This window comes from Camellia sinensis, chromosome 4, assembly GCF_055761805.1.
Source record: "Camellia sinensis isolate YWXY chromosome 4, ASM5576180v1, whole genome shotgun sequence".
Taxonomy (NCBI): Eukaryota; Viridiplantae; Streptophyta; class Magnoliopsida; order Ericales; family Theaceae; genus Camellia; species Camellia sinensis.
Window position 1 is genome coordinate 185,222,961 of NC_138964.1, and position 26,551 is coordinate 185,249,511.

At 35.9% G+C, this 26,551-nt stretch overlaps 2 protein-coding genes across 5 annotated transcripts; one reads left to right on the top strand and one right to left on the bottom strand.

Annotated features, from left to right (window-relative positions):
• Positions 1–2,146: 2,146 nt before the first annotated feature.
• Positions 2,147–10,249, bottom strand: LOC114314998 (V-type proton ATPase 16 kDa proteolipid subunit). 2 transcript variants are annotated; one of them, XM_082867118.1, is made up of 3 exons: positions 9,906–10,249; positions 8,995–9,280; positions 2,147–2,489 (listed from the first exon to the last, which is right to left on the bottom strand). In XM_082867118.1, the coding sequence occupies exons 1-3, from the start codon at positions 9,982–9,984 to the stop codon at positions 2,357–2,359; spliced, it is 498 nt and encodes a 165-aa protein (XP_082723244.1). In that variant the 5' UTR covers positions 9,985–10,249; the 3' UTR covers positions 2,147–2,356. The 2 variants fall into 2 exon arrangements, with proteins under 2 accessions (XP_082723244.1, XP_082723245.1); XM_082867119.1 differs by lacking the exon at positions 2,147–2,489 and adding an exon at positions 8,340–8,884 and having other exon boundaries at positions 9,906–10,217.
• A 2,972-nt stretch (positions 10,250–13,221) lies between these two features.
• On the top strand, positions 13,222–25,046 carry LOC114314997 (protein BASIC PENTACYSTEINE6). Of its 3 annotated transcripts, none has more exons than XM_028261577.2 (5): positions 13,222–13,567; positions 15,387–15,444; positions 22,731–22,823; positions 23,465–23,545; positions 23,904–25,046. In XM_028261577.2, exons 4-5 carry the CDS (start codon positions 23,543–23,545, stop codon positions 24,813–24,815), a joined length of 915 nt encoding a protein of 304 aa, XP_028117378.2. In that variant the 5' UTR covers positions 13,222–13,567; positions 15,387–15,444; positions 22,731–22,823; positions 23,465–23,542; the 3' UTR covers positions 24,816–25,046. The 3 variants fall into 3 exon arrangements, with proteins under 3 accessions (XP_028117378.2, XP_028117377.2, XP_028117379.2); XM_028261576.2 differs by having other exon boundaries at positions 13,303–13,567; positions 15,371–15,444; XM_028261578.2 differs by lacking the exon at positions 15,387–15,444 and having other exon boundaries at positions 13,303–13,567.
• The last annotated feature ends 1,505 nt before the right edge of the window (positions 25,047–26,551 follow it).

A 26,551-nucleotide genomic window follows, 5' to 3' on the forward strand; every position in this document is an offset into this window, starting at 1 on the left:
AATGTATTTTTTTATTATATTATATTAAAGTTTAATATTTTGATAATAATCATATGTGTTAGACTTTTTAAGAATTTTTTTTTTTATACTTGTTCTTAATGCATTAAAGTGTTATTATGAGAGATAATAATCATATGTGTTGGGACTTTTCAAGGAATTCATATATTAGATTTCAAAGAATTTTTTTTTATGCTTGTTCTTAATGCATTAAAGTGTTATTATGAGGGTAAGACTTGGGGGTTGCGAGAAGTTAATAAGTGCTAAGGTTTTTTTATAAAAAAAAATCAAAAAATCAAGAAATTTAGATTGGGAGATTGGAGTTCCCACAAGGCTTGGGGTTAAAAATTTCATTTTGCTTAATATATAATATAGATTAAAGTTTAAAAACCTCCTTCTTTTATTATTATATTATATTAAAGTTTAATATTTTGATAATAATCATATGTGTTGGACTTTTCAAGAATTTTTTTTATGTTTGTTTTTAATACATTAAAATGTTATTATGAGAGATAATAATCATATGTGTTGGAACTTTTCAAAAAATTCATATGTGTTGGATTTCAAAAAAAAAAAATTATATTTGTTCTTAATGCATTAAAGTGTTATTATGAGGGTAAGACTTGAGAGTTGAGATAAGTTAATAAATGCTAAGATTTTATTTTATTTTTAAATCAAAAAATCAGGAAATTTAGATTGGGAAATTGAAACTCCCACAAGACTTGGGGTTAAAAACCCCCTTTTGCTTAATATATAGTATAGATTTATGTTGTGCATCATTGAGTATAAATAATTCATAAACATGAAAGAAAAAAAAAAATGTAGCCACATTTGTCTTTAAAAAAATAGCAAGTCTATATTTCAAAAAGGAAAATGTTTGGTAATTCAAAATTTTGTGACTCAAATGGCTCAAATATGTCAAAACGAAGTCATTTTACACTCAAAATCTGTCAAAATGACGTCGTTTTGAGTGATTTGAGCCATTTGAGCCACAAAACTTTGAGCTACCTAGCATTGTTGTTTCAAAAAAATGTTTGATTTCTATTATTTTGAAGACATGATGAGATTATATAATTACGATTTTTTATGACAAATAATGGGACAGATTCCTTAATAATATAATTTCTTTTTCTTTTTTAAATATGAGTGCAACGAAAAAAAAAAGAAAAATGGATCCAACCAACTATAAAGAAAAACGAAGAATCAAAGAATATTTTATTTTGGAAAATGTCTTGTAGCTCAAATTTTGTGGCTCAAAAGTGGCTCAAATGGCCAAAACGACGTCGTTTTGGCCATTTTTATGTTGTTCTGTACTCAAAACGACGTCGTTTTGGCCATTTGAGCCACTTTTGAGCCACAAAATTTGAGCTACGTAGCATTGTCGTTTTATTTTTTCAATTGTGTAAATGCTTCTTTGACACCACCGAACTGTAAATAGCAAATGATCAATTTTTTTTTTTATACTGTGGAATAGACACAGTTTCTACTTGTACTCTTGCTGATATTTGTACTTCTTTTAAAAAATTACTTGGATCTAATAATATCCCCAAACACTAGTACCATTTGCTTCTTCCATTTGCTTCTTCAATGAAGTTGGCTTAGGCTTCATTTGGAAAGTGACCCATTTAGTTAAAAAATAATTAAAAAAATCAAAAAATCAATAATTCATACCAAAAAATTAAAGATTCTCTTTTCTCTCTATTTTTTGCACATCTTTTCGTAAAAAGTCAAAAAATCATCCCAAACATATTACTTTTTTTTAGCTCATATTTTAATCAAATAATCAAAAAGTTACTAAATTAGTATGTTCTCAAACGAGGCTTAATATCCACAGGGTAGACTCTCATCTTCAAATTTGAACCAAAAAAGCCCTAAATTCTATCCATGGATTCTGTGTTTTTGGACGACCTCATTCATTACATCTGAAGTGTCCAGTAATTGAAAAGAATTTGTGGTACAAATCCTCAGCCAGACCTTGCATGGCGACTAGGTAAGCCATGAAAGCATGAAATATCTACAGTGGAAGTAACAGAATTTGTCAACTAGAAGCAATGAGTGTGACAATCTTCATGTCCAGACTTCAGCTTGAAATAGAAAGTAACTGTTATGAAAACAAAAACTTTTAACATAAACCACAACATGATGCAAATGGAAGAAACAAGCTTTATGCAGTTTTATTTCAGGGAGGAAAATTGCTCCCAATATTACAATCAGCATAAAATTACATGTGATAAAGAAATTGTGTGCAACACAATAGCAAGAATAAATATTGTACCCCTTCCAAACTCGTATCTCTAACCTGACTGTAAGGCGATGCCCATAAACCACCAAAAAAAGAAAAAAGAGGATAGTATTCTCTCTAATCTGCTCTAGATTGGCCAGCACGAGAAGAAAGGATGATGCCAACAATGAGGCCATACAGCGCCAATGCTTCAGCAAAGATGAGAATGAGAATCATTCCAACAAAAAGCTTGGGCTGTTGTGCATTAGCTCTGCCAAAATACAGTCAAATATCAGGAGGGAACATGCTTATTATGAATATAAAATTTATCTGACAGATATATATAATAGCCAGCACTGCATCCCAAGTGACGAACATACTACACCAAAATATTGAAGCTTGAATAATCAGCTTAGGGTATGATGAGATATCACCCCTTATTTATAAATGAAGATTAGGATTTACAAACAAGACAATTACAAGATGATCCCTGAGGGCATAACAATGATTACAGACCCTAGTGCCTTTCGGCTAATAAAATACTAAGTGACTTTCGGTGATTATAATATGCCAACACTCCCCCTCAAGCTGGTGCGAAGATATCTCTCATGCCCAGCTTGCCTAATATGTCATGAAACGGTTTATTCCCAATTCCCTTGGTGAGAATGTCAGCAAGTTGTTCACCAGACTGAACAAAAGGAGTACAAATAGTACCACTAGTGAGTTTCTCCTTAATGAAGTGGCGATCAATCTCAACATGTTTTGTCCTGTCATGTTGAACTGGATTGTGAGCAATGTTGATGGCGGCCTTATTATCACAATATAACCGCATGGAGTCCGTCTGAGCAATACCTAGATCACTCAACAATAATTTGATCCATAAAAGTTCACACACATCTTGTGCCATAGCTCTAAACTCAGCTTCTGCACTTGACCTGGCAACCACATTTTGTTTCTTACTCCTCCAAGTAACTAGGTTGCCGCCGACAAATGTGCAATACCCTGAAGTTGATCTCCTATCAGTTACTGACCCAGCCCAGTCAGCATCTGTATAGGCTTCTACACGAAGATGATCATACTTTAAAAAATACAGACCCTTACCAGGAGCAGACTTCAAATACCTCAAGATTCTCATGACAGCCTCAAAGTGAATCTGATGAGGAGCATGCATAAACTGACTAACTACACTGACAGCAACAGCAATATCAGGACGGGAGTGAGATAGGTAAATGAGCTTACCCACTAATCGTTGATAGCTCCCCCTATCCACAACTTCTCCTCCTTCATCATCTCCCAATTTTTGATTGGGTTCCAGTGGGGTGGCACATGCCTTGCAGCCAAGCATCCCAGTTTCCTTCAACAGGTCAAGCACATATTTTCTCTGTGAGATAAATATCCCATTCTTAGAGCGAGCAACTTCAATTCCCAGAAAATACTTCAAGCTTCCCAAGTCTTTGATTTCAAACTCTTTGGCTAAGTATTTCTTCAACAGAGATATTTCCCCACTATCATTGCCTGTAAGAACTATGTCATCTACATAAACAATAAGTGCTGTAGTCGTACCGCATGAGGAATGTTTCACAAACAAGGTATGATCTGCCTGACTTTGTTTGAAATCATATTTAAACATAGCCTGAGTGAATCTTTCAAACCAAGCCCTTGGAGACTGTTTGAGACCATATAATGACTTCCGAAGTTTGCATACTTTCCCTTCTGTTTGATGATCCTCAAAACCCGGAGGAATGTCCATATATACTTCTTCTTCGAGATCACCATGGAGAAAAGCATTCTTGACATCAAACTGATAAAGCGGCCAATCTAAATTAGCTGTTAGAGAGAGAAGTACTCTGACTGAATTCATTTTAGCCACGGGTGCGAAGGTCTCCTGATAATCAATGCCATGTGTCTGAGTAAACCCTTTTGCCACAAGTCTTGCCTTGTAACGCTCAATAGACCCATCTGCTTTGTGTTTCACAGTATATACCCATTTACAGCCCACAGGTCGTTTGCCCGTAGGTAACTCAGTCAATTCCCAAGTGCCATTCTTCCTAAGTGCTTTCATTTCCTCAATCATGACTAGTTTCCACTCAGAGATAGCAAGAGCATCCTAAAAATGGTTAGGAATGCTAACAGAGGAAATATTGGACACAAACGCTCTATATGAGGATGACAAATGAGAGTATGATACAAACTGTGAGATAGGATGTTGAGTACAAGATCTCACACCCTTCCTTTTGGCAATAGGAACATCAAGATCAATGGACTCACGAGATTCAAAGTTACCTAGACTCTCATCAGAAGCAGGAGATGGCAGTGGAGTAGCAGAAACGGTCCCTTGTATCCAGTTAACTTGTTTTCTGTCGATGTCCCGGACATAAATATGCCCATCCTTATTCTTGGTGACAGTGGGTTCTATAGTTCCAGTAGAAGAAGGGGGTGCAAGAACAACTGGTTCTACCATAGGAGGCACAGGACTCACTTCTACCATAGGAGACACAGGACTCACTTCACGCCAAGGCTCCCCCGGAAATGAGGACGGTGACACCGGAGAGGACAAGAAATAGGACTGGGACTCAAAGAAAGTGACATCCATGGACACAAACCACTTACGAGAAGAAGGGTGGTAACATTTATACCCCTTTTGAGTAGGAGAATAACCAAGGAAAACACACTTGAGGGAGCGAGGGTCCAACTTACCACGAGAGGGAGAGTGATTATGGACAAAACAGACACAACCAAATATTTTGGGAGGAATAGAAAACAAGGACTGAGAACCGAGGAGGACGTGAAGCGGAGCCTGTTTGTCCAAGACCTGGGTAGGGAGACGGTTAATAAGATGGGCAGCGGTGAGAACAGCGTCGCCCCAATAGGGTTGAGGCACGTTCATAAAAAAACACATGCACCGAGCCATATCAAGAAGATGCCGATTCTTGCGTTCGGCCACCCTATTTTGTTGAGGGGTATTGGTGCAAGAGGTCTGATGGATAATGCCATGAGTAGAGAAATATTGTCCTAACCCAGAATCTATGTATTCCCCGCCATTATCAGAACGAAATATTTTGATAGTGGCCCCAAACTGAGTACAAATCATCTTATGAAAAGTGCGAAACACAGAGAAAACTTCACTCTTATCTTTCATGAGATACACCCAAGTAGCACGAGAAAAATCATCAATAAATGTAACAAACCAGCGATGACCTTTCACAGACAGAACACGAGAGGGACCCCAAACATCAGAATGTATTAATGAAAAAGGAACTAAGCTTTTATTCAAACTGGGAGCAAAAGAAGCTCTATGTTGTTTTCCAAGTTGACAAGACTCACAAAGAAAGTCAGACACATGATGATTTGCGAAACTAGAAGGAAATAAATGCTTAAGTAAATGAAATGAGGGATGCCCAAGACGCCGATGCCACAACCATACATCAGCGGGGGTAGTAGAAGACGTGGTGGAAGAATAAGCAAGTTTGTCCGGTTGATCTAGGAAGTAGAGACCATTTTCTGCACTACCACTACCAATCGTCCTCCCCGTGACAAGGTCCTGAAAAAGACAATGATCAGGAAAAAACGTCACACAACAATTCAAATCCTGGGTAAGACGACTTAAGGATAACAGATTAACAGAAAACTTGGGAACATGAAGAACAGAAGATAGATGCATGGTAGGAGTGACTTGGACTAAACCTTTTCCAGAAATGGAAGAAACAGTTCCATCGGCAATCCTAACTTTGTCTTGACCTGAAGAGGGCTTATAGGCAGAGAAAAGATCAGAGGAGCCAGACATATGATCTGAGGCACCAGAATCAATAATTCAAGGCAAAGATGTATGACACAGGAACGCACAAGGAACAAATGCTAAGTTACCTGAGCGGGCAAAGGACGAGGAAGCGGTACTGAGAGCAGTAGAAGATCGGCGGTCCAACAATTGGCGCAAAGCATCCTCTAGCTCAGTATCAGAAGCTTGGGTAACAGAAGTAGAATTAGAATCAAGGGTATCAACGGCACTAGACTGATGAGCCGGGGAATAGGAACCACGTCCTCGAGAGTGGCCTGACCGACCTCCTCGAGAACCTGACCGATCACCTCGACCCCCAGATGGAGTCCCATGAAGCTTCCAACATGTCTCACGAGTATGCCGCGGCTTCTTGCAATAATCACAAAATACAGACTCCTTAGCAACAGACGGAGGAGGCAGGCTGAGGCCATCTCGAGGAGTAGACAGTAATGCGGAACGGTCAGTAGAGACAGGGGACATCATAGTTGACCGACGACTCTCCTCATTTTGTACATAGGCAAATGCCTCCTGTAGTAAAGGAAGGGTGTCCATACTCAGAACACGACCCCTAACTGGATCATACTCCATATTTAGGCCGGCCAAAAATTTAAAGACCCGTTCCCGAGCAATGAACTTCTTGTACCCAACAGAATCAGTAGGGCAAACGGGCTTATAGTCTTCCAGGTGGTCAAGGCGTTTCCAGCCGTTGGTGAGGAAAGTGAAGTACTGAAGAACAGTCTGCTCCCCCTGAAGTGTGCTCTCAATAGAGCGACGCAACTCAAATGCCTGTGAAAAATTTCCTTTGCGGGAATAGGTAACAGCCACAGCCTCCCAAATGTCCTGGGCAGACTCCATAGACAAGTAGCCCTCACCAAGTTCTGGAACCATCGAATGGATAAGCCAACTCATAATTAAAGAGTTGGTAATCTCCCATTGGTCATAACCTGAGTCAGTGGTACTAGGTGCCTGTATCCTGCCATCAACATACCCCATCTTTCCTCTACTTTTCAAAAACAAAGTCAAACTTTGAGACCATGTTAGGTAGTTCTGACCATTAAATAGAGAGGTGGTGATTTTCAGACTAGGGTTGGGATTCTCAATCATGGTAGTAGGTAGAATGAGACTCTCACTCTTTGGTGTTTGAGACGAAGAGGACACACTAGTGGAATCTGTCATGGATACAATACTACCAAACCCGCAACAAACTAGTAGAAATCACAAACCCGGAAGGTGGTAGTGAGATAACAGGCACAATGACCACTATAAAGACATAACAAAAATTAAGAAATAATTTTTTTTTTTTTTTTTGAATATATATATATATATATTTTTTTTTTATTTCATTTTATTTTATTTATTTATTTATTTTTAATTTTAAGTTGATTTATTTATACATGTCTTTATATATAAATATATATATATCCGGCTCTATTTATATATATATATATCAGGATATATAGGTATATATATATATTTATATACCACAGTGAGATCAGAGGCTGAGGACGACGAAGAAGACGAGCGACGAAATGGCTGGAGGAGGTCGCCGAGCTGCGGAGCTGTCGGCTGAGTGACGATCGACAGAGGAGGTCGACGAGGAAGACGGCTGAGGAAGACGAGCTGAGGGGATGAGGAGATCGACTGAGGAAGACGGCTGAGGAGATCGACTGAGGAAGATCGACTGAGGAAGACGGCTGAGGAAGACGGCTGAGTGATGATCCACCTAGGTAAGCTTCGAACCCTAGAGTGTTGTTGGTGAAAAGGTCTACCAACGAGGGTGAGCCGAAACCCTATAGGTTCAGCTCTGATACCATGAAGCTTGAATAACCAGCTTAGGGTATGATGAGATATCACCCCTTATTTATAAATGAAGATTAGGGTTTACAAACAAGACAATTACAAGATGATCCCTGAGGGCATAACAATGATTACAGACCCTAGTGCCTTTCGGCTAATAAAATACTAAGTGACTTTCGGTGATTATAATATGCCAACAAATATAACAGTATAATTATCCAAAACTGGATTATGTGCCATTCAAGCGGTAAAATATTGAGCTCCATAGTCCATTGACACAAAAGCTCATTGAGGAACTCCTTAGAGACCAATTTATATAGACGTAAGCAGATTTTATAATCAATTAGCACTCTGGGATAAGTCAGGCATGCCTATGTGATACCAGGATAGGTTCAAATAGTTTAACTACCAATTGTGAGTCCCAGCTGAATAATGAATCTTGAGAAGCATTATAACTATTGTACCTAAAGTCGCCATGGATGCCTCATAAAACTTTATATATACATTTCCTAAGACTGAGCCCTTCATTGTAAAAAGTACAAAGAAATATACCCACAAAAACTGGCACATGAGAATAACAATTCATAAATATGTGATGGAAAAACAGAACCAATATTTACAAGTGCCCCCAGTCCCATACTTGGCATAATGCCTATGTTGTTGGGGTAGTGTAAATCCTAATAAATAGTGGACTCCAGCTACCCGAATTTGGGGTGAGGATACTTTTGGTATTTCTACATTTGCTTTATTGCCCAAGTTTCTATGTATTTATAGTTAGGATAAGGTGGATATCTCTGTAATGTCTTGTAACATTTCTGATCATCATAAAACCGAAGTAGCCATGGATGGATGTAACCCTAGATAATCCTGGAATCAATTGAGTATCACTTGTGGCTTCCATTTCAATTTGGATGCCAATTCTTCTACATTTAAATGCTGGTGCAGAGCAGCCTTATTCATATGATACAATGCAAAGCCTTCATGATCATAGCTCCACATCCCATGCTTCTCAAATTATATAAACAGACAGCTTCATCGAATACCGTGAACATAATTCTCTTCGCAATTCCATTTTCCACAAGAAACACATGTCACTAGTATCATAATTCCAAAATTCAACAACATTATATTTAAGATTAAAAATAAACAAATAAACTATAACCCTCCAACAAACATTAAAGATGGACAATGGCAGAGAGAGTACCTAACACCAGCATCACCAACAATCCCGATAGCCATTCCGGCTGAAAGCCCAGCAAGACCACAAGCTAGACCCGACGACAGGTGTGCGTACCCATCAAAAAGGTAATACGACTTGGCCTTAGGATTAATTCCAGTACTGATAATCACAGCGATAATCAAACCGTAAATACCCAACACACCAGCCATAACAACTGGCACAATTGACTTCATCACGAGCTCTGGCCTCATTACACCCATTGAAGCCACTCCCACACCGCTCTTCGCCGTTCCATAGGCAGCTCCCATACCTGAAACAAACAAACATTTTGGGGCATTTATTCATAAATTTCTCTTTACCTATTTATGTTCTATTTAGTCCAAATTATTTTCCAACAACTCCTGGAAGAGTTATCAAAATACCCTAATAATAATAATAATATTCATGTAAGCATTCATACAGTAAAATTGTTCATAAAATACTAAAATACTATGATTTAGATCAAATGTCCAAACAATAAAAGTTACTGGAAAACAAGAATATGTTAGGAACTAATTGGATACAAGTACTTGAAGAAAAGGATTTCCTAATAAATCCCAAGTCAAATTAAAATTTTGGGTTAATTTCACTTTTGATCCCCATAACTATCACCATTTTTTTTTTTTTTCATATCATCCTAAAGTACTAATTTCATCTATTTAATCACTATTTTACAAATGAACCGTAATTTGATGACAAAAAGAAAATTTTATAAAAAAAAAAAAATTCCCATCAAAATCAGATGAAATTGATAGTTTAAAAAATAAATGAAAAAAAATGGTAACAGTTTAAGAGATAAAAAGTGAAATTAGCCCTAAAATTTTCGATTCCTTTTATTTTCGTACAGTTTCTTGAGAACCAAACAGGGAGGAAATTAAGGTTAGGGTTAGGCTTACAGGAGAAAACGAGGGCAGCTGCAGCGCCGAGGAAGCCGAAGAACGGAGCAGTTTCATCGCCGCTGAACGTAGACGACATTTTTGTTTTTCTCTCCCTTCGAATTATCGATTGCAAATTTTTCAAAGATTGAATATTGATGATCAGATCGGAGAGAGATTTGGAATTGAATAGATGTCGATCGATCACACGTTTACACAGACGGACGGACCACGTAGGAAGTTTCGTGCAAGCTCGCAACCGACACTACTTCTGTGTCACTTCTAAGTTAGTTGTATGCCACGTTTGGATCGGAAGAAACGGAAAATTATTGTGGTGATTTAACTTGGTTGTGATTGGTTAAATTACTGAGATTCATCACATTTCTGTCTCAAAATAATAGGATATTTGTCTTTTAATAAGACTAACCAATAATTTCTCCAAAGAAATTACGCCTACAAATGCCTATTTTGGCATCTAGGTTAAAAATTATTATTTTTGGTTTTTTAATCATATAATCTTTTTTATTTATTTTTTACATGTCTTTTAAAAAATAAAAAATATTAAAAAATTAATTTTTAACTTACTTTTCAAAATAGGTCAAAGCCTACTCTGTTTGGATTGGAGTCTTTATTAACGTTAACTATGATATTATTTTGGTGATGGTTCAAAAAATCTTTTATCTTATGTAATTTTTTGTTACAATTTTTTTTTTTTTTTTAGTTATGACTTAAATTTTTTTAATTATGATATATGCATGACTCCTTTTTGCATTTAAATAAATTATTATTTTTACTTATACGGTGACTTTACATTATTTATATTAATTTAACTTCATAATTCTCTCTTTTCACAATGGCTTGGATGACTTGGAAATTGGCAATATGAGCGCTAATAGATACTTGTGAGGGGTCCTAAATTAGCCATATACCTCCAACTCGCCCAACAGGATCTACAATGGTAGAGGCAGTAAACCCCAAGTGATTGAAGAAAAGTCCCATAGAGCTAAAAAAAACTTTTGTTTCAAACAGAGCCACAACATTAGGGTGATGAAGTCTAACAAGTTCTCGAAAGTTTCTTCTAAAGATTTTGTTGTCGGCTCCCCGACAGTTCCACAGCATAACATTCATTGATGAACGATTAGGAAGGATGGGTAGCGGATCTGTGCTAGCCAGACCAAGATATTTACGCACTATCTTTTTGGATAGCTCTGATGGCCTTAGAGCTTCCATCTGTGTTGCCTGCAAAAGTCTTCCTCCCACGCTCACCCACCTGGGCTCGATATTCAGCCTTATCTCTTCTATCCACCACTCGATGTTTACTAGGTGAATGGCTATGCTCTCTGGTTCGAGGTATGATCCCATCGAGCTGTGCTGCATCCTGGTAATTTGAGCTACTGGAGTCTCCGAGTCCTTGTTGGTGCTGGAGTGGCTGGAGGTGCTCATTATGGATATCAGGTGGTTTTTGCTTTAGATTAAAGGTGGCAGTGGAATTGCCTAACAACATGTTTGAAGCTTAAGACAAACCACACACATGAGTGAATTGTTTTGTAAAATACCTAAAAAGTATGGAGGATGAGAGGTGATTTAGGCAATCTAGGCTTCTACTTTCAAGCCTTTCGCCTCGTTTGGGGAGTTGAGGTTTGGGCTTTTTTTGACTAAAATAATTACAAAAAAATAAAATAATTTTTTTAACTCAATAAGGCAAAATATCACATTTAATCCATAATTATTACATTCTTTTTTTCACAAAAAGTCAAAAAAACCAAAAAAATCCTTCCCAAACGAAATTTTTTAGCCCTAGACTAAAAAAGTCAAAAAATAAAAAAGCCAACTCACTTCCCAAATGAACTTGTTTCTTCTCCTTAACAGAATTCTCTATCAGCTGTGATTGATTTGGAACTTCCTCTTGCTCAACAATAGGGTTTTCAAATTTTTTTTAGTGAATTTACATGCTTCTATCATGTAGTGTTTTAAATCTTTCTACACCTCCTATAAAAAGAAGTAATATTTTAAAAAATTATTCATAATTTTGAAATATCATAGTGGCATTAGCATTCGGCCAACAATTTGATTTTGTTTTTCGCTTAGCAAAGTAAAGTGAGTCAAATTGTCTCTATTTAGGAGTAGTATAAAAAATTAGGCGTTGGCTTTTGTCCAATCCAGTCCTTAATTGGACTGGACCGTGCTGTTGGGCCCGTGGGGCCCACCACGGGTCCCGTTTTGATAATCTGAATCGTTCAATGTGTAGAACTCGTCGAGTACTATAAGCTTGTAAAAAATCACATTAATCGGATAGCGGTAGCTATGTGATCAAATCAGATTTTTGTCAACTGTTAATTTACTCACTGTCCATTTTTTTTAAACAAAACTGATTTGATCACATAGCTACCGATATCCGATTAACGTGATTTTTTATAGGCTTATAGTACTCGACAAGTTCTACACATTGAACGATTTAGATTATCAAAACGGGACCCGTAGTGGGTCTCCATGGGCCCAACAGCACGGTCCAATCTGATTAAGGACTGGACAGAAGCCAAGCCCAAAAAATTATTACGGGAAATCCTAGTCTATCTACATATCATCATAATCTTATGTATTTATTATTTATATTTTTTATAAACAAAAAAAATATATAAATAAGTTAATCCACATATACTGTTTATAAAGAATTATTCCTCAGCACTACACAACAATTTGTAGGAGATCCCACTACACCTACATTAGATTGAAACTAAGGTCCCACTACGTGCTCTAGGCACAAAAGAGTAGGCTTAACCTCACAAAGTGGTAATAAATACTAAAATCCAAATGAAAAATTTTAAAAATTTCAAAAATTCTATCAAATTTTTTACAAAATGTATCACATAGGCGTGAAACCGATACAATGTGAGTCCCCTGTAGGTTACACACTCATGTAAGACATTTGATAAAATTTTTAATAGAACTTTTGAAATTTCTAATATTACTCAACCCGAATATACCCACATAAATAACTACCGGGTGATCTATTATGATGGTTTTTGAATTATTAAGTAATTAGGATTGAGAGAATTTGAGGGGGTTATTCATCATGTGTTTCGATTCGATAATCTGAACAGTTTATTTTGTAAAACGAATTATAGATTATTTTTTTTAGACAAACAAAATAAAATAAAGAAATTAAAATTGACTAATTGAGTAAATTTTTTCATAAATAATATACAATAAAATGTCACAAAATGAACCGATTATTAAATTATCAAAACAATACTTAATTTGTAAAAAATTTTAAAAAAAGAAAAATAAAAACTAACAATTACTCCATTTCAAAGTTGGTGTACCAAGGGGCTTGATTAGGGGATGATGTGGTGGGGTCAATACACGAAGACAACTGTAGACGCGGTTCAAAAACCTTCTTTGACGTCAGGACCACAGCGGTGAAGACTTGCACCTCTGGTCCAAACGCCGTGGTTTCACCATCTAAATCCCGAAAACGCCGACGTTTTTCCCCCATGCCCTAAATCCCCCGTATTTAAAAAAGAAAAAATGTACAGACAAGACTGACACACGAAAGAGAGAGAGAGAAAAAGCATCTTCGAAGTCGTCATTGGCAACAGCTAAGCCAAATAAATATCACTTTCTTTTTTCTCTTTCTGAGAAGACGAAGAAAAACTTCGAATCAGCTCTGCGTTGATTCTCTGGTAAGCATTTTATCTTCAATATTTTTTTGTTTTTGTTTTGTTTTGTTCTAATCGATCGCATTTCCGATCTCTTTACCTATTTTCGGTTTCACGGTTTCGATCGTCTTCTCGGTGTTTTGAGTGAATTGATTTTTGGTATTCTCTGAATTAGCTCTCGATTTTGTGTAAATTTGTGTTTTTGACTGTGTATTTAGCAAGTTTGATTTTGTATATGATGTAAAAGTTTGATTCTCTGTTTTAGCACGTTGAGAATGGAAATGTTTGCGTTTGGTGAAGTGAATTTGGTCAACTCCTCATAGTAGTTTAGGTTTCGCCAAGCTGTGAATTTTGTTGAAAGATTTGGAAATAAATTCTATCATAAACATACAATTACAAATATCCACACACTATCTCTATCAAATGCATATCGTGTGTTTGGATGAATTGGACCGATTGGAACGATGATGGAGAGAGTATGGAAATATGAAAATGCTTTTAGACCAACATTTGGGATGTGGCACGCAGGCAATTGACCTTCGACATTCAGTTTCCCGATCATCTCAAAAAGTATTGTTACTTCCGATTTCATTTCTTTGCAACATAGCATACGGCTGCCCAATCTTGAAATCACTTTGATGAAATAATGAGTATGAATTATGAAAGAAACGTATTTCTTCCCATGATGCTAGCTAACTAGGTTACCTAAACTAAGTAGATATTTTTTGTGCTTGTTCTAATGTGAAAAATTGTGGTGCTGAATACCTATTAAGAACTTGACCAATGAGGTAGGGAGGAAATAACAGATTCAAGAGATCCACAGCCTTTTCTGCCCTAATTGAGTTCTAAATCTAAATCAAACCTAAGAAATAATTGTCTTAAAAGCATATTGAAATTTTTTTGGTTGCACCATAACAAAAAATACTGCATTGACATTAGGAAACACAAATGCTAACAACTGTCCCGAGCATTAGTTAATATATGGACTTGGATGAAAAGTGTTTTGGAAAAAAGATAAAGAGGTTGATATTTTATGAAATTTATGAAAAAATATTTTGAATGGGTAAAAAGTGTCATGTGATCTTTCCGCTTTTTGTCTTTTTCTTGTGTCCTAAGGACACGTGTTAGCAAGACCCTTTCAGGAAGTGAGTGGTGGATGTTCTTTGTAGTTGGAAAGGGGGCGGGGTTGGGAGAAAGTGTTTGAAGGCTTGGAATTTGGCGCCATTGTGTTTGATGTGGTTGATTTGGTTGGAGCGTAATAGATGAATTTTCTAAGGGGTGGCGGTCCTGGTACCTTTTTTGAAAAATAGATTCTTTGTGATTTTGTATAGTTGGGTCTTGGGGAAAGTGGTTCCGGATTTATATTCTTTGGCAGATTTCGTAGATGTATTTGTTAGCATCATCTTGATGCTCTTCTTTTAATAAAAATACTCTTATCAAAAAAATATGTATGTATATATATATATTTTCTTTGTTTTCATTTTACATAATTATAATAATAATAATAATAATAATAATAATAATAATAATTTATTATTATTATTATTATTAATTACAGAAGAATCATGGCGCATTCAATATTTGAGTTTGAAGAATTTATGAATTGTTTGCAATATAGGTATTGCAGTACAGAAAAATGTTCCACTGAAAACCGTCTCTGACTGGTGTATGAATTTAGATGTTCTGTGATATCTTTTTTCTTTTTTCTTTGTCATTTGTTTTTTTTAACCTCTTTCTTCTAATTATGTTCTTATATTATATGTGACATCTAATGCTAACTGTATAATTTGTATTCTGAATTTTACCTTGGACTTAAAGATTCACAAGGATTTTAAATTTTCAGGTAAGGTCAACAAAATAATCTTCCTTCAGAAGTTTGGTGCTTGCATTGTTCAATTGAGGTACACATTCTACAAAATTTGACATTTAGATAGTTTTGTTGCACTATTTTTTATTTTTTTAAAAATATTTGTTAGTTGTGTCATGAGATTTATCATCTGCATTCAAGGACTTCGTGTTTTTTACAATTAGTAGTAGGGGTGGTCGCAGGTTGGTTGCGGCCACGAAACCTCTAATCCGTCATCCGTTCGCCGGATTGGAGAAAATCCATCCACATCCATCTGCCAATCCGGCGGATGCGGATTGGTGGATGGATGCGAATTGGGTTGGCGGTTTAAAATTTTATAAATTTTCGACATAATTTAACATGTGCACTTCCTCAAAAAAAGAAAAAAAAAAAATGTGCACTTCTTTTCTCAACCACCACCTATGTGCAATGCATACATAAATAAACACTCTAGTGGGCAAAGCAAACAAACACATATACTGCAAAAACACACGAACAATAGTATTACAAACAGTGTGTGTGTGTGCTGTGCATGCATAATAATAGACTTCTATTCTATTAGAAGTCTTCTATTAATAGAATATAACAACTTATAATAGAATAGTATTACAAACTAGTTCAAACATTGTGTGAGGGATCACAGAAGACTTCTATATCAGTTTGCATTGCTGCAATATACAAAAACAACCTGTTCAGATTTAGATTCAAACAAACAAACACTCTATTCAGATTCAGTTACACAGTGTGTTGTGCATGCATATACAACAAACAAACAACCAGTGGGCAGTGGGCACAAACAAACTCTGTTTTTCCCATTGGGCACAACAAACAACTTGGACAATGGACGCAACAATGCAACACAAATTTTCAACATACAATCACCTAAAATAAAGTATTGCAATCATCCAAAATAAAATATTACACTCATCCAAAAAATTTAAAGCATCTTAATACAATCATCCAAAATAAAGTATTGTAGTCATCTAAAGAAAGTTTCAACCAATGGTCATATTTTCAAAATAACTTAAAAAGAAACAATAAAGGCATTGATTTCTTTGAGCCAAACCATGAGCCATCTAAGTCTGTATAACAAAAAAATGAAATTATTTAATAAGAAAAACACTAAAAAGTCACAAAATTTAATAAAGGGGAAGTATTTTACCAATGATATTAAACTTAAATAAAACAACTCTCCAGACTTGGGCTTGAACATGAATTTGATTTCGAAATAACTACACATAAAACATAATACAACAAAAACATGTGAAGTGAAGATAATGAATTTTGAATAATACAAATTCAATAAAATTTAAAACAAAATAAATCATTGTATATATATATTACCTGAATCATATTGTTGTTAAAATTTTTCAACATCATCCATTGCTTGCCGAAGGCATGTTGGAATGTTACTTCGAAGCTAATTTTGTGTACAAACAAGAACTTTCACCATATTGGGAGCAAGTGAACTACGGAATGGATCAAGTATACGACCTCCTGCACTAAAGCCGACTCAGAAGTAACAGTGGAAACAGGCATTGCCAACACATCTCGTGCTATAAGTGATAATACTTTATACTTTGTTGCATTAATCTTTCATCACTCTAAGATATCAAATTGAGCATTTTTCTTACCTTTTTCAATATCACCCAAATACTTGTCCAATTCCGACATACTCTCACTACTACAAAATTGTCCCTCTAATGTGGATCATTTTCATCTATCACCACATCTATTGTTTCATTTAAATTGGAGGTATTCACATTTGTTGAATCAAGCGTGGCATAATGATCATACAATTGACTTAAACAATGTTTCACCTTCTCTAACATTTCTTTCACTTTCACTACATCCCCACCAAAAATTGTTGAAAAACAAAATTGCAAATATGTCATTTTCCTTCAAGGATCAGGCACAACCGCAGCATACAAAAGGAGATTGATTTTATTCCCATTTCCCCAATACTTGTCAAACTTCTATTTCATTTTCTTTGCCATTGAAGACAAAAAAGGATCATTATCTTTGATTAATTGTCCAATAATGTTTTCAATGACAAAAATTTCTGTGTAGAATGTATTTGAAGTAACAAATAAAGACCTAGAAAATCTCTTTGTTGAATTGTAGAACATTTTAAGAAATTTCAAAAACGCCCTGCAATTATCTCAATCCTTAGCTGGAGGCATCTCTCTCCTCTCACCCCTTCATTATCCAAAAAGTAGTGTTTATAATTGTAGTCCTCTTTACCCATTATTTGAAAAACACTCTCAAATTTTTTCTCCGCCTACAACATAAGATATGTGGAATTCCACCGTATTGGCACATCTAAGCACAAGAGGCTCTTACTCTCAATTTTTATACTTTCTACGTACTTTTTAAAAATTTCAAGGCGGTTTGGAGAAGACCTCACATACCTCACTGCATGTCTCACATTCTCTATACAAGACTCAAGGTCCTTCAATCCATCACTAACAATGAGATTTAGAATATGCGCACAACAACGCATATGTAAAAAGTCATGACCCAAGACAGTTCATTTCCATAGTTTTGTGGTTCGTTTCAAGAATCTAATGGTTGGATTATTAGAACTCGCATTGTCAACAGTTAAGGTAAAAAGGCCATCAATGTCCCACTCTATTAAGAGTGTCTCAATTTTTTTACCAAGAGTTTCTCCTCTGTGGTCTTCAACTTAACAAATATTAATGATCCTCTTTTGTAACTTCCAATCATCATCAATGAAATGTGTTGCACATATAACTCAAATTTTGTATGAAAGGCCATGTGTCTGTGGTAAAGCAAATTCTACGTCTCTTCACAAGTTTCTTCAACCTCGCCCTTTCATTAGTGTATATATCTACAATGTCCCTAGCAACGGTATGTCGAGATGGGATCTTGAACTTGGGTTGCATGACATTACAAAACATCTTAAAACCAACCCCATCCACAAATTTAAAGGGCAATTCATCAATTACTATCATCTCGGCAAGATACCTCCTACCAACTTCTATAGAAAATGATGTAGCCACAACCTCAACACCACCCTCCCCACCAACTTCTCTAGGTTTAAATCCCAATGTTTGTTGCCCCTGAGTATCTCTATATGGATGCTTTGTGCAATTTTTCAAATGAGTTAATAAATTACTTGTTCCAGGACTCTTGGAGCGTGCCATATATTCTTTCTTATAATACTTGCACATAGCCCTATCTTTTCCATCAATATCCTTAGGGCATGTTTGATTGAGTGGATTAGAGCATGAGATTGGAGTTATTAATTCGTGGGCCCAATTATCCTATGTTTGTTTTAACATTTTGGTTTAGGATAATTAATCCAATGGATAATTAATCCAACAAATTTGTAAGATTATTAGTAATGAGGTAGGAGTGAGATTATTAATCCAATGGATATTAATCCAATTGGATAGTGAATACCACACTAATTTAATAGGATTATTAATACTTTACTATTAATTTTGTGAATTAAACATGACCTTAATCTTTTCAAAATGATCCCAAGCCTTTGATTGTGTTCTCCCACTACTACTACTACTTTTGGCCAAGGGTGGTCTAGGAGGGGGAGCAATAGGTTGGATAGAGGGGTCAATAGAAGATGATTCAGGCTCAACATTAGGATTAACAAAAAATGTTTCTTCGCTTGGAGGATCCGTGACAAAAAGATTATCAAATAAATTGTCAAAAACCAAACATAGAACAAGAGAGAGAATGAATAACAAACTTGTGTATTGACACTGCACTACTTAGTACCTGACCAAAAGATAAATAAATAAAGACAAACATTACTACTTAGCAACTACTTAGCGACTCATACAATGTTAACTCAGTAAGCCTATTAGTAAATTGCATTACTTAGTACCTGAAATTATCCTAACATGATATCCATTTAACCCATTTAATTTAGTTACATTTGATTGATTTTTAAGGGTAAAGAATAGAAATATGTACTGGTCTAGTAACTGAATTTGTTATTTGTATAAGCTCATGCTTCAAATGTTTCTGTGAAGAATTTGTAAATAAAAAAAGACAAACATCCTCCAACCAAAAAAAAAACTAAAACTAAAAAGGGGATTTTAGAAAAATAAATTACTATAAGACTTATTTGCCTACAAATTGTATAAGTTCGTTAAGTTTTTCCATTTTTCATTCACAAATTTGCTTACAAATTCAATATTCAAACACAGTTTATCCAAACACAGTTTACAAATTCAATATTCAACACAGTTTGCTACAATGGAAAGTTACACCATTTTTTCTAGTTTATCCACTCAACATTGTAAAAAAAAAAAAATCAAAAAATAGATTTAGTTACACCATTTTTCCCTCTCTGTGAGCTTCTTCACACTGTAAACAGATTCAATGTTGCATAATACAAAAAATTGGTGTACGAAGAGGGAAAGAAAAGAGGAAACTTACACTTTTTTTTTCCTCTCTGTAAGCTTCTTCACACTGTGTAAAACCTCTCTTCCACTGGTTTCACTTTAGAATTACAACAAACTGGTACAAAAGAAAAAAATGAAAAAATGAAAAAGAAAGAAAATAAGAACGAACAGATTACGTAACAAAAAAAATTTATAGAACAGATTACCGAACCGATTACAGAAAATAAGAACTTCAGAGGTTGTCGAAGTCGAACAAAAAAATAATAATTACAGAACGAATAGATTAGAGATATCAAAGAATAAGAGAAGAAGAGGAAAGAAGAAGAAAAGACAATATCTCACCACCACACCACGATTGCCGATCCTCTTTCAGGTCGAAGAATGCCAATGGGTTAGGGTTTTAATCTGAGATTCTCAAAAAAGGGCTGGTTGAGGGTGTACAAATTAAAAAAAAAAAAAACACTTATCGTTGATTGCCGATGGCTTTTCAGTGTAGATCGTCGCTCGATCGTCGTCGCCGTCAGTATGGGTAGGGTTTTGGGGGGAGAGAGAGAGAGAGAGAGAGAGAGAGAGAGAGAGAGTGTAATTTATTGAAGAAGATGAATGAATTAGGTTAGGTTAGGTTAGTGTGGTCAGATTAGAAAAAGGGAGCCAAAAAAAAAAAATGACAAACACATGCGGGTCGGGTTTAATGGGTAAACAGGCGGATCAACCGCAACCCGACCCAAACTCGTGAAAACCCAAAATTTGGGCCCGCACCCTCCCGCTACGTGTCACGCATCCATTCAAAAGTGGTCGGGTTGGGCAGGGTCGGTGCATCCGTTGATCAACCCTAATTAGTAGTATTGGTTTCATTAGGTGGAATTCATTTATTTTATGCTATGTTTGGTTGAGGGATTTGGAAAGGGAAATGGAAAAGGTGTGTGAAATTAGGTGAAATATAGGTATATTTTATTCACATTTCACCTAATTTTTTCCTTTTCTTTTCCAAATCTCTCCTTAAATCTCCAACCAAATGCAGCGTCAAGGAATCAAAGAAGTTTATTGATAAAGATGTCTATAGCTTAGTTGTATAATCTCATGGATATCTAAGATTTTAACTGACAGTAAGCTTGAACACATTCTTTACCTATTAATGCTAAATGGGATGGGCATGGCTGGGCAGTCCTCCAAAGTTTGTCACTCTAAATCTGCTAAGGAAAAGTTATCAAGTTTTATTCTTAGACGATGTGTCTAATGGAATGGTAGTTTTAATTACATATAATTGCTATAAAGGGTTCTATTTGTTTTTGTTCATTTATTTTTAATCATATGAGTAAGGGTGAAGGGGGAAAATCTGATTTTGGATTTATAAACTGTATCGACAGATAGGCTTTGTCTCAAGCCAAATGAACTGTGTTCTTTTAGTTCTAATAGTTGCGAGTCACATGATAATTTCAAATCCACTCTTATGGATTTTTTTAGTTTGCAGATATTTTAGTCTTCATGACTTTCTTGGTCCCTAACATCAATCAAATACTCAAAAATGAATAAAAGCTCAATATAGAGCACTGATAGATGAAAATATGTTCTTGCCTAGTGAGCAACCACCTTCAAGACACCACATAGTGATTCAATGATTGGCAAGTGGAAAGTAACTTGAGGGTAGCCCTGGTTTTATGCACACTCATGAAATGATGATTCATTTGCTTGGATTGGCTCGTTGCACTTGGAACCTATTTTGGGAGTTTCTTCAAGTTGTTTGGAAATTGTGCTCTTCTTATAGCAGAATCTGAGTTTCAAGTGGCTCTTGCCATCTTTAAGCTGAAAAAACATATCTGTTTAGGAGAGTCCATTTGACAAGCCACTACCTTTAAAGATCAAATCCTTTCCACAGTTTCGCTTTTCTTCCTCCTCATAGACTTCATGAACTTGCCCAATCTTCTGTCCCAACTACCACAAATATAGTAATAGCACCAGTAATGGAAACATTATCTTCTCAGATAATGAGTCAGGAATTCTAAATTTGTTACAGCCATCATCATGTTACTGCAGGAAAATTTCAGATAATCGTAATTTAGGCACTTTTTTTTTTTTTTGAAAGACCACGGCTGAAATGGATGAAAAAAGAAGGAACATCATACAAGTGAACAGCCTTCACATTGAGAATAAGATACTGTTTGAAAAACATTGTTGATGGTCACCTCTTGGTGGTGATTGCCTGGATGAAGAAGTATTATAGAATATTGTGGTAAAGTCAAACCCTAATGTGTTGGTAAATGTTGCATTATGGGAATAGGATGTATTATTTAGATTTCAAACTATTTCATAGTTAAATATGGAGCTTGTGCATAAATGGGATAGACTCACTGTATTGGCAAATGTTTGATACATTTTTAATCAGATTTTCTTTGGATAAAAATCTTTTGATGACAGAATTAGACTAAGAATGTGGTGTAAAATTGTCGTTGTGGTGAGCCGTGGCGTGTGGTGTAGTCGTATGATTATATCTTCTCGATGATTTTCCTTCATCTTTATCTTATACCTGCTGCTATAGTCCTATGCTATGATCATTCCCAAAGATAGAAATGTAAGTGGCCTGTAAGTGGCCTTGCAGCTTCATGTGCATATGAACTACGGTGTTTGGCTCTGATCAGCTTTTGTTATACACAAATTATGCTGGATGCCATGCATCTCCAAAACTTGACCACTGTTAACTTTAAAATAAATTCTTGTAAGTTGATTTAGTTGAATAACAATTGAGAAGCTGTCTCTCACTCTCTCTCTCTCTCAAATGTTGATATCTTGTCATATTGTTGAACACTAACAATTCTGACTTTAGGAATTTATACTCAATCTTTTCACCTATATAGTGTATGTACTTTATGTCTCTTTGGTTGATCATTGATTTGTTTGTATTCATTGTTTTCTTGATGTTACCATACTTGGCTAATTTATTCTTTTGAAACAGCATTCATCTTCTCCCTCTCCCCACTCTTTTCCCATGCAGAGAAAGAGATTGGGGGGCAACTAGGAGGGCTTTTGTCGATTCTTCAAAGCCACGGTAAATTATGTGTTAAATGTCTATACCATATACATACTTCATTTCCTATGCACTTTTTGCAGCTCTTGATTCTATTTCTTTAATGTTAAAAGTTTCTGTTCTGAATCCATGAGCTCCAATTTCTTACATGGTTCTCTCTGAATTATTCAGAGACTAGAATAAAGGTTGTGGGTCATGTCAATATCTATTGAACAACAGGCTATAAGCATCCCTAGGATTTAGAGGCTGGTATTTGAAAGCTTCACTATCCCCATGGGATTTGTTAGCAGGCCCTTAAAAGCTTCTGACTTGACTAGTTCTTAAAATTCATTTAAGCTGTTCTTGAGATATTGGAATTTAGTTAAACACACTATATAACCATGTTAAATTGTATCAAGAACCCCTTCTTTCTTTGTCCAACTATCTGGCTATCAGAGTGGTTTGACTAGAAGCTGAACCAACCTAGCTAGTTTATACTATTCATTCAAGGCCACATTTCTGTGTGTAATATAAAAATATCTCCACAGAAACAGTTCCTAGGACTCTACGTACCAATATTGAATGTATGACAAAAATATACTTGATTGCCTTTAAAGTTTTTAATGTTTTAAAGAACTTAAATTAAATTGATTGGGGGTTTGAAGTCCTTTTCTTGATTTCAGATTCGCTGGACGGGGTTTTCACTGTTGCAGAAACAGGCATATTGGAGGATGGATTTCTAGTGTTGCCCATTATCCACGATGGTATGACCCTGCACTTCTTATTGTGTTAACTGAAATCTTATTTCTAGCTTGCATGATGGTATGCTTTAGAAACCCATGACTGACAAATTCATTTTAGGTTGCCATGCCTGAAGCCGTTTAATTCCGAGGCTGTTATGTTTTGAGTCTAGAACATTGATCAAAACTCTAGCTAATGCTCAAAATGGGTTTAACCATCATGGTGTATGGTTTTGACATTAATAAGCAAATGAAAATTAGGACAGTTACTTGCTGTCCAAACTTTAAAATTTTGGTTTCTGACCTGTACAATTATGCTTATGATTGGGCAATTATAGATTTATGTACAGCTCCATTTAACTGACTTCTGTTTTCATTGAAGGAAAACAATTTGACGATAAAGACATACATGGCCATCATGGCCGAGAGGGATGCTGCCATCCGCGAAAGGAATATGGCACTAGACGAGAGGAGGAGAGCCTTTGCCGAGCGAGACATGGCAATGTTGCAGCGAGACGCAGCAATTGCAGAGCGGAACAGTGCAATTGATGATCGAGACAAGGCCCTTTCCGCCCTTCAATTCCGTGAGAGTTCCATGAACGAGAATAACATATCTCCCGATTCACCCGAAAATGAAATCGGACATGGGGCAAAGAACATTTACCACCACCAGCAAATGCATTCCATACATCAGTTGGATGAAACAGGATATGATCCAAGGGAAATTCCAACAAGCAATCCCTACCAGAGTACAGGAGTTTCTTGCGAGGCTGCCAAGCCAAGAAAGGTAAAGCAAACAAAGGAGACCAAAGCAACTTCAACAAAAAAGTCCAAATCTCCGAGAAAGGGTAAAAGGGGGCAAGAAGATTTTAGCCAAGTAACTGGGGACACATCCAACGGTTGGAAAAACGAGCCGGAATTGGGTGGCAACAGTGATGACCTAGACGGTGATCTCATGGTGTGGAAGGATAATTTAGGGTTGAACCAGGTCAACTTTGACGAGTCAACAATGCCGATCCCAGTTTGCTCGTGCACCGGGGTGCCTCAGCCTTGCTATAAGTGGGGGAACGGTGGGTGGCAATCGGCGTGCTGCACCACCACCATGTCAATGTATCCTCTACCTCAGATGTCCAACAAACGCCATGCTCGAGTTGGGGGAAGAAAGATGAGTGGGAATGTGTTTGCTAAATTGCTTAACCGACTTGCTGATGAGGGTTATGACCTTTCCACTCCGCTCGATCTCAAGGATCATTGGGCCAAGCATGGCACCAATCGTTATAGCACCTTGAAATAGCTCGCATCTTAGTTGTGTGTTGTGGTGTCTGTATTCTCTCTTAAACAAAACTTTTATAGGCTTATAGAGCTGCACATCGCACAAATTGCGGGCACTGTAGGCTGATTTGATAGTATTTTGGTTTTGGTTTAAAAAAGTCTTTTTTTGCTTTCAGAATTATATTGCAAACTCTCTTTAATGTTATGTTGTTGGTTACAGAAAAATGGAGACCAGATTGATAGGAAAACAAAATGCTTGTTATATGTACTGATTGCTTACTAGTGATTCAAAATTGTTGCAGGGCAAGTTAACTCAATTTTGAATTGAGGCCTTAGTTATTGTTATTATTATTATTATTAATGATAGTAAATAAAATACCTTTTGTAATCTCCTTGATTTTTTTGTTTTTATTCTATAAACACAAAATTCCACCAATTTTCTTTTTTCTTTTTAGACTGGAAATGGTGTCAAATGATTAATAAAAAAAGAAAAACAAAACGGATGGAGGTGGGAAACGTGATACAAACAAAATAATATCATTTGGTAATCCGGTGGCCCTATGAAAAAGAAAAATTAATTGGTGTGGCTTCCACAGATGTTGGTGCAATGCTACCATAATTAAAGAATAAAATTTATCCACACACTATTTATTTGATTTTGAATAAAAATAAACACAAAAGGGATACAAGAGCTATAAATAGATGGTAAAAGAAAGAGATTTATAACATGACAGATCAATCACTAGGAAATACATTTCCTTTTTTTGTCAAGAATGCTACATTAATAACAATAATAATAATAGTACAGAAAGTGTTGAGAATTTGAAATATGCAAATCAAATTTAAGAAAGTCATTAGTAATTTTTAACTTGCTTAAAAATAATAAAATAACAAATAGAAACAAAGGACACAGAACCACATCAAAGCAATTCAAAATAGTAGACATGTTAAAACCACAACACCATATGGGGTCATCAAAAATTGTAAACAAAATTATGCATATTTCACTTCCTTTCAAAACACAAGCTAAGCCATCAAGCACCAGACATGGAGTGATCAAAATTATCAACAATAAAACCACCACACAAAAAAAAAAAAAAAAAAAAAAAAACCCTCTTGCACATGGCACTCTAACAATATACACTATTACATGCATCTTAAAAGGAAAATTCAGTGCATAAGACTACTGTTAAAGTGGGATCTAGAGGAGGTAAGATGTACAAAACCTTACTCTTGTCTCGATAAAAACTGTTTTCGTGACTCTTAACCCTGCACCACCAACGACACGGACACCAATGACAATCCTTAACGTTGGGCCAAATTACCCTTTCTTCATCAAGTGCATCCTTGCTAACCATTACTCGTCAAATGTAAAATATTACAGTTGCCAACCATGACTTTAGTTTGGTGAAGGTTCAGGCCTAAGAAGAAATCTGGAAAAAAATAAAATAAAATATAGAATAAAAGAGAGGCCAAAAAAGGTTCGGAAGGGTGTCATAATCAGTTGGTAGCGAAATGCGTTGAGGCCTGAGCTGTGGCATGATATGGTCGTTGCAACCTTAGTGTAATATAACCTGTAAAACTTTTAAGCAAAGCATAGTCCATAACTGAAAAATTATGATGACAGGGTTTTAGCATAGCGGTACAAGGGAAAATCACAATACCTACCCCCGGTTCTACATCCATGTCAACATATCAGACATTTGTACCCAATTACCAAAAAATGATCTTTCCGTTCATTTGGAGCCTTGTCTTATA

Bases quoted from the DNA above. Each gene is read 5' to 3' on its own strand.
- LOC114314998 (XM_082867118.1), bottom strand. From the start codon at position 9,984: ATGTCGTCTACGTTCAGCGGCGATGAAACTGCTCCGTTCTTCGGCTTC. The intron at 9,281-9,905 runs GTAAGCCTAACC...TGTTTGTTTCAG, and splicing joins AGCTGCCCTCGTTTTCTCCT to GTATGGGAGCTGCCTATGGA. The intron at 2,490-8,994 runs GTACTCTCTCTG...GTATTTTGGCAG, and splicing joins GTTGGTGATGCTGGTGTTAG to AGCTAATGCACAACAGCCCA.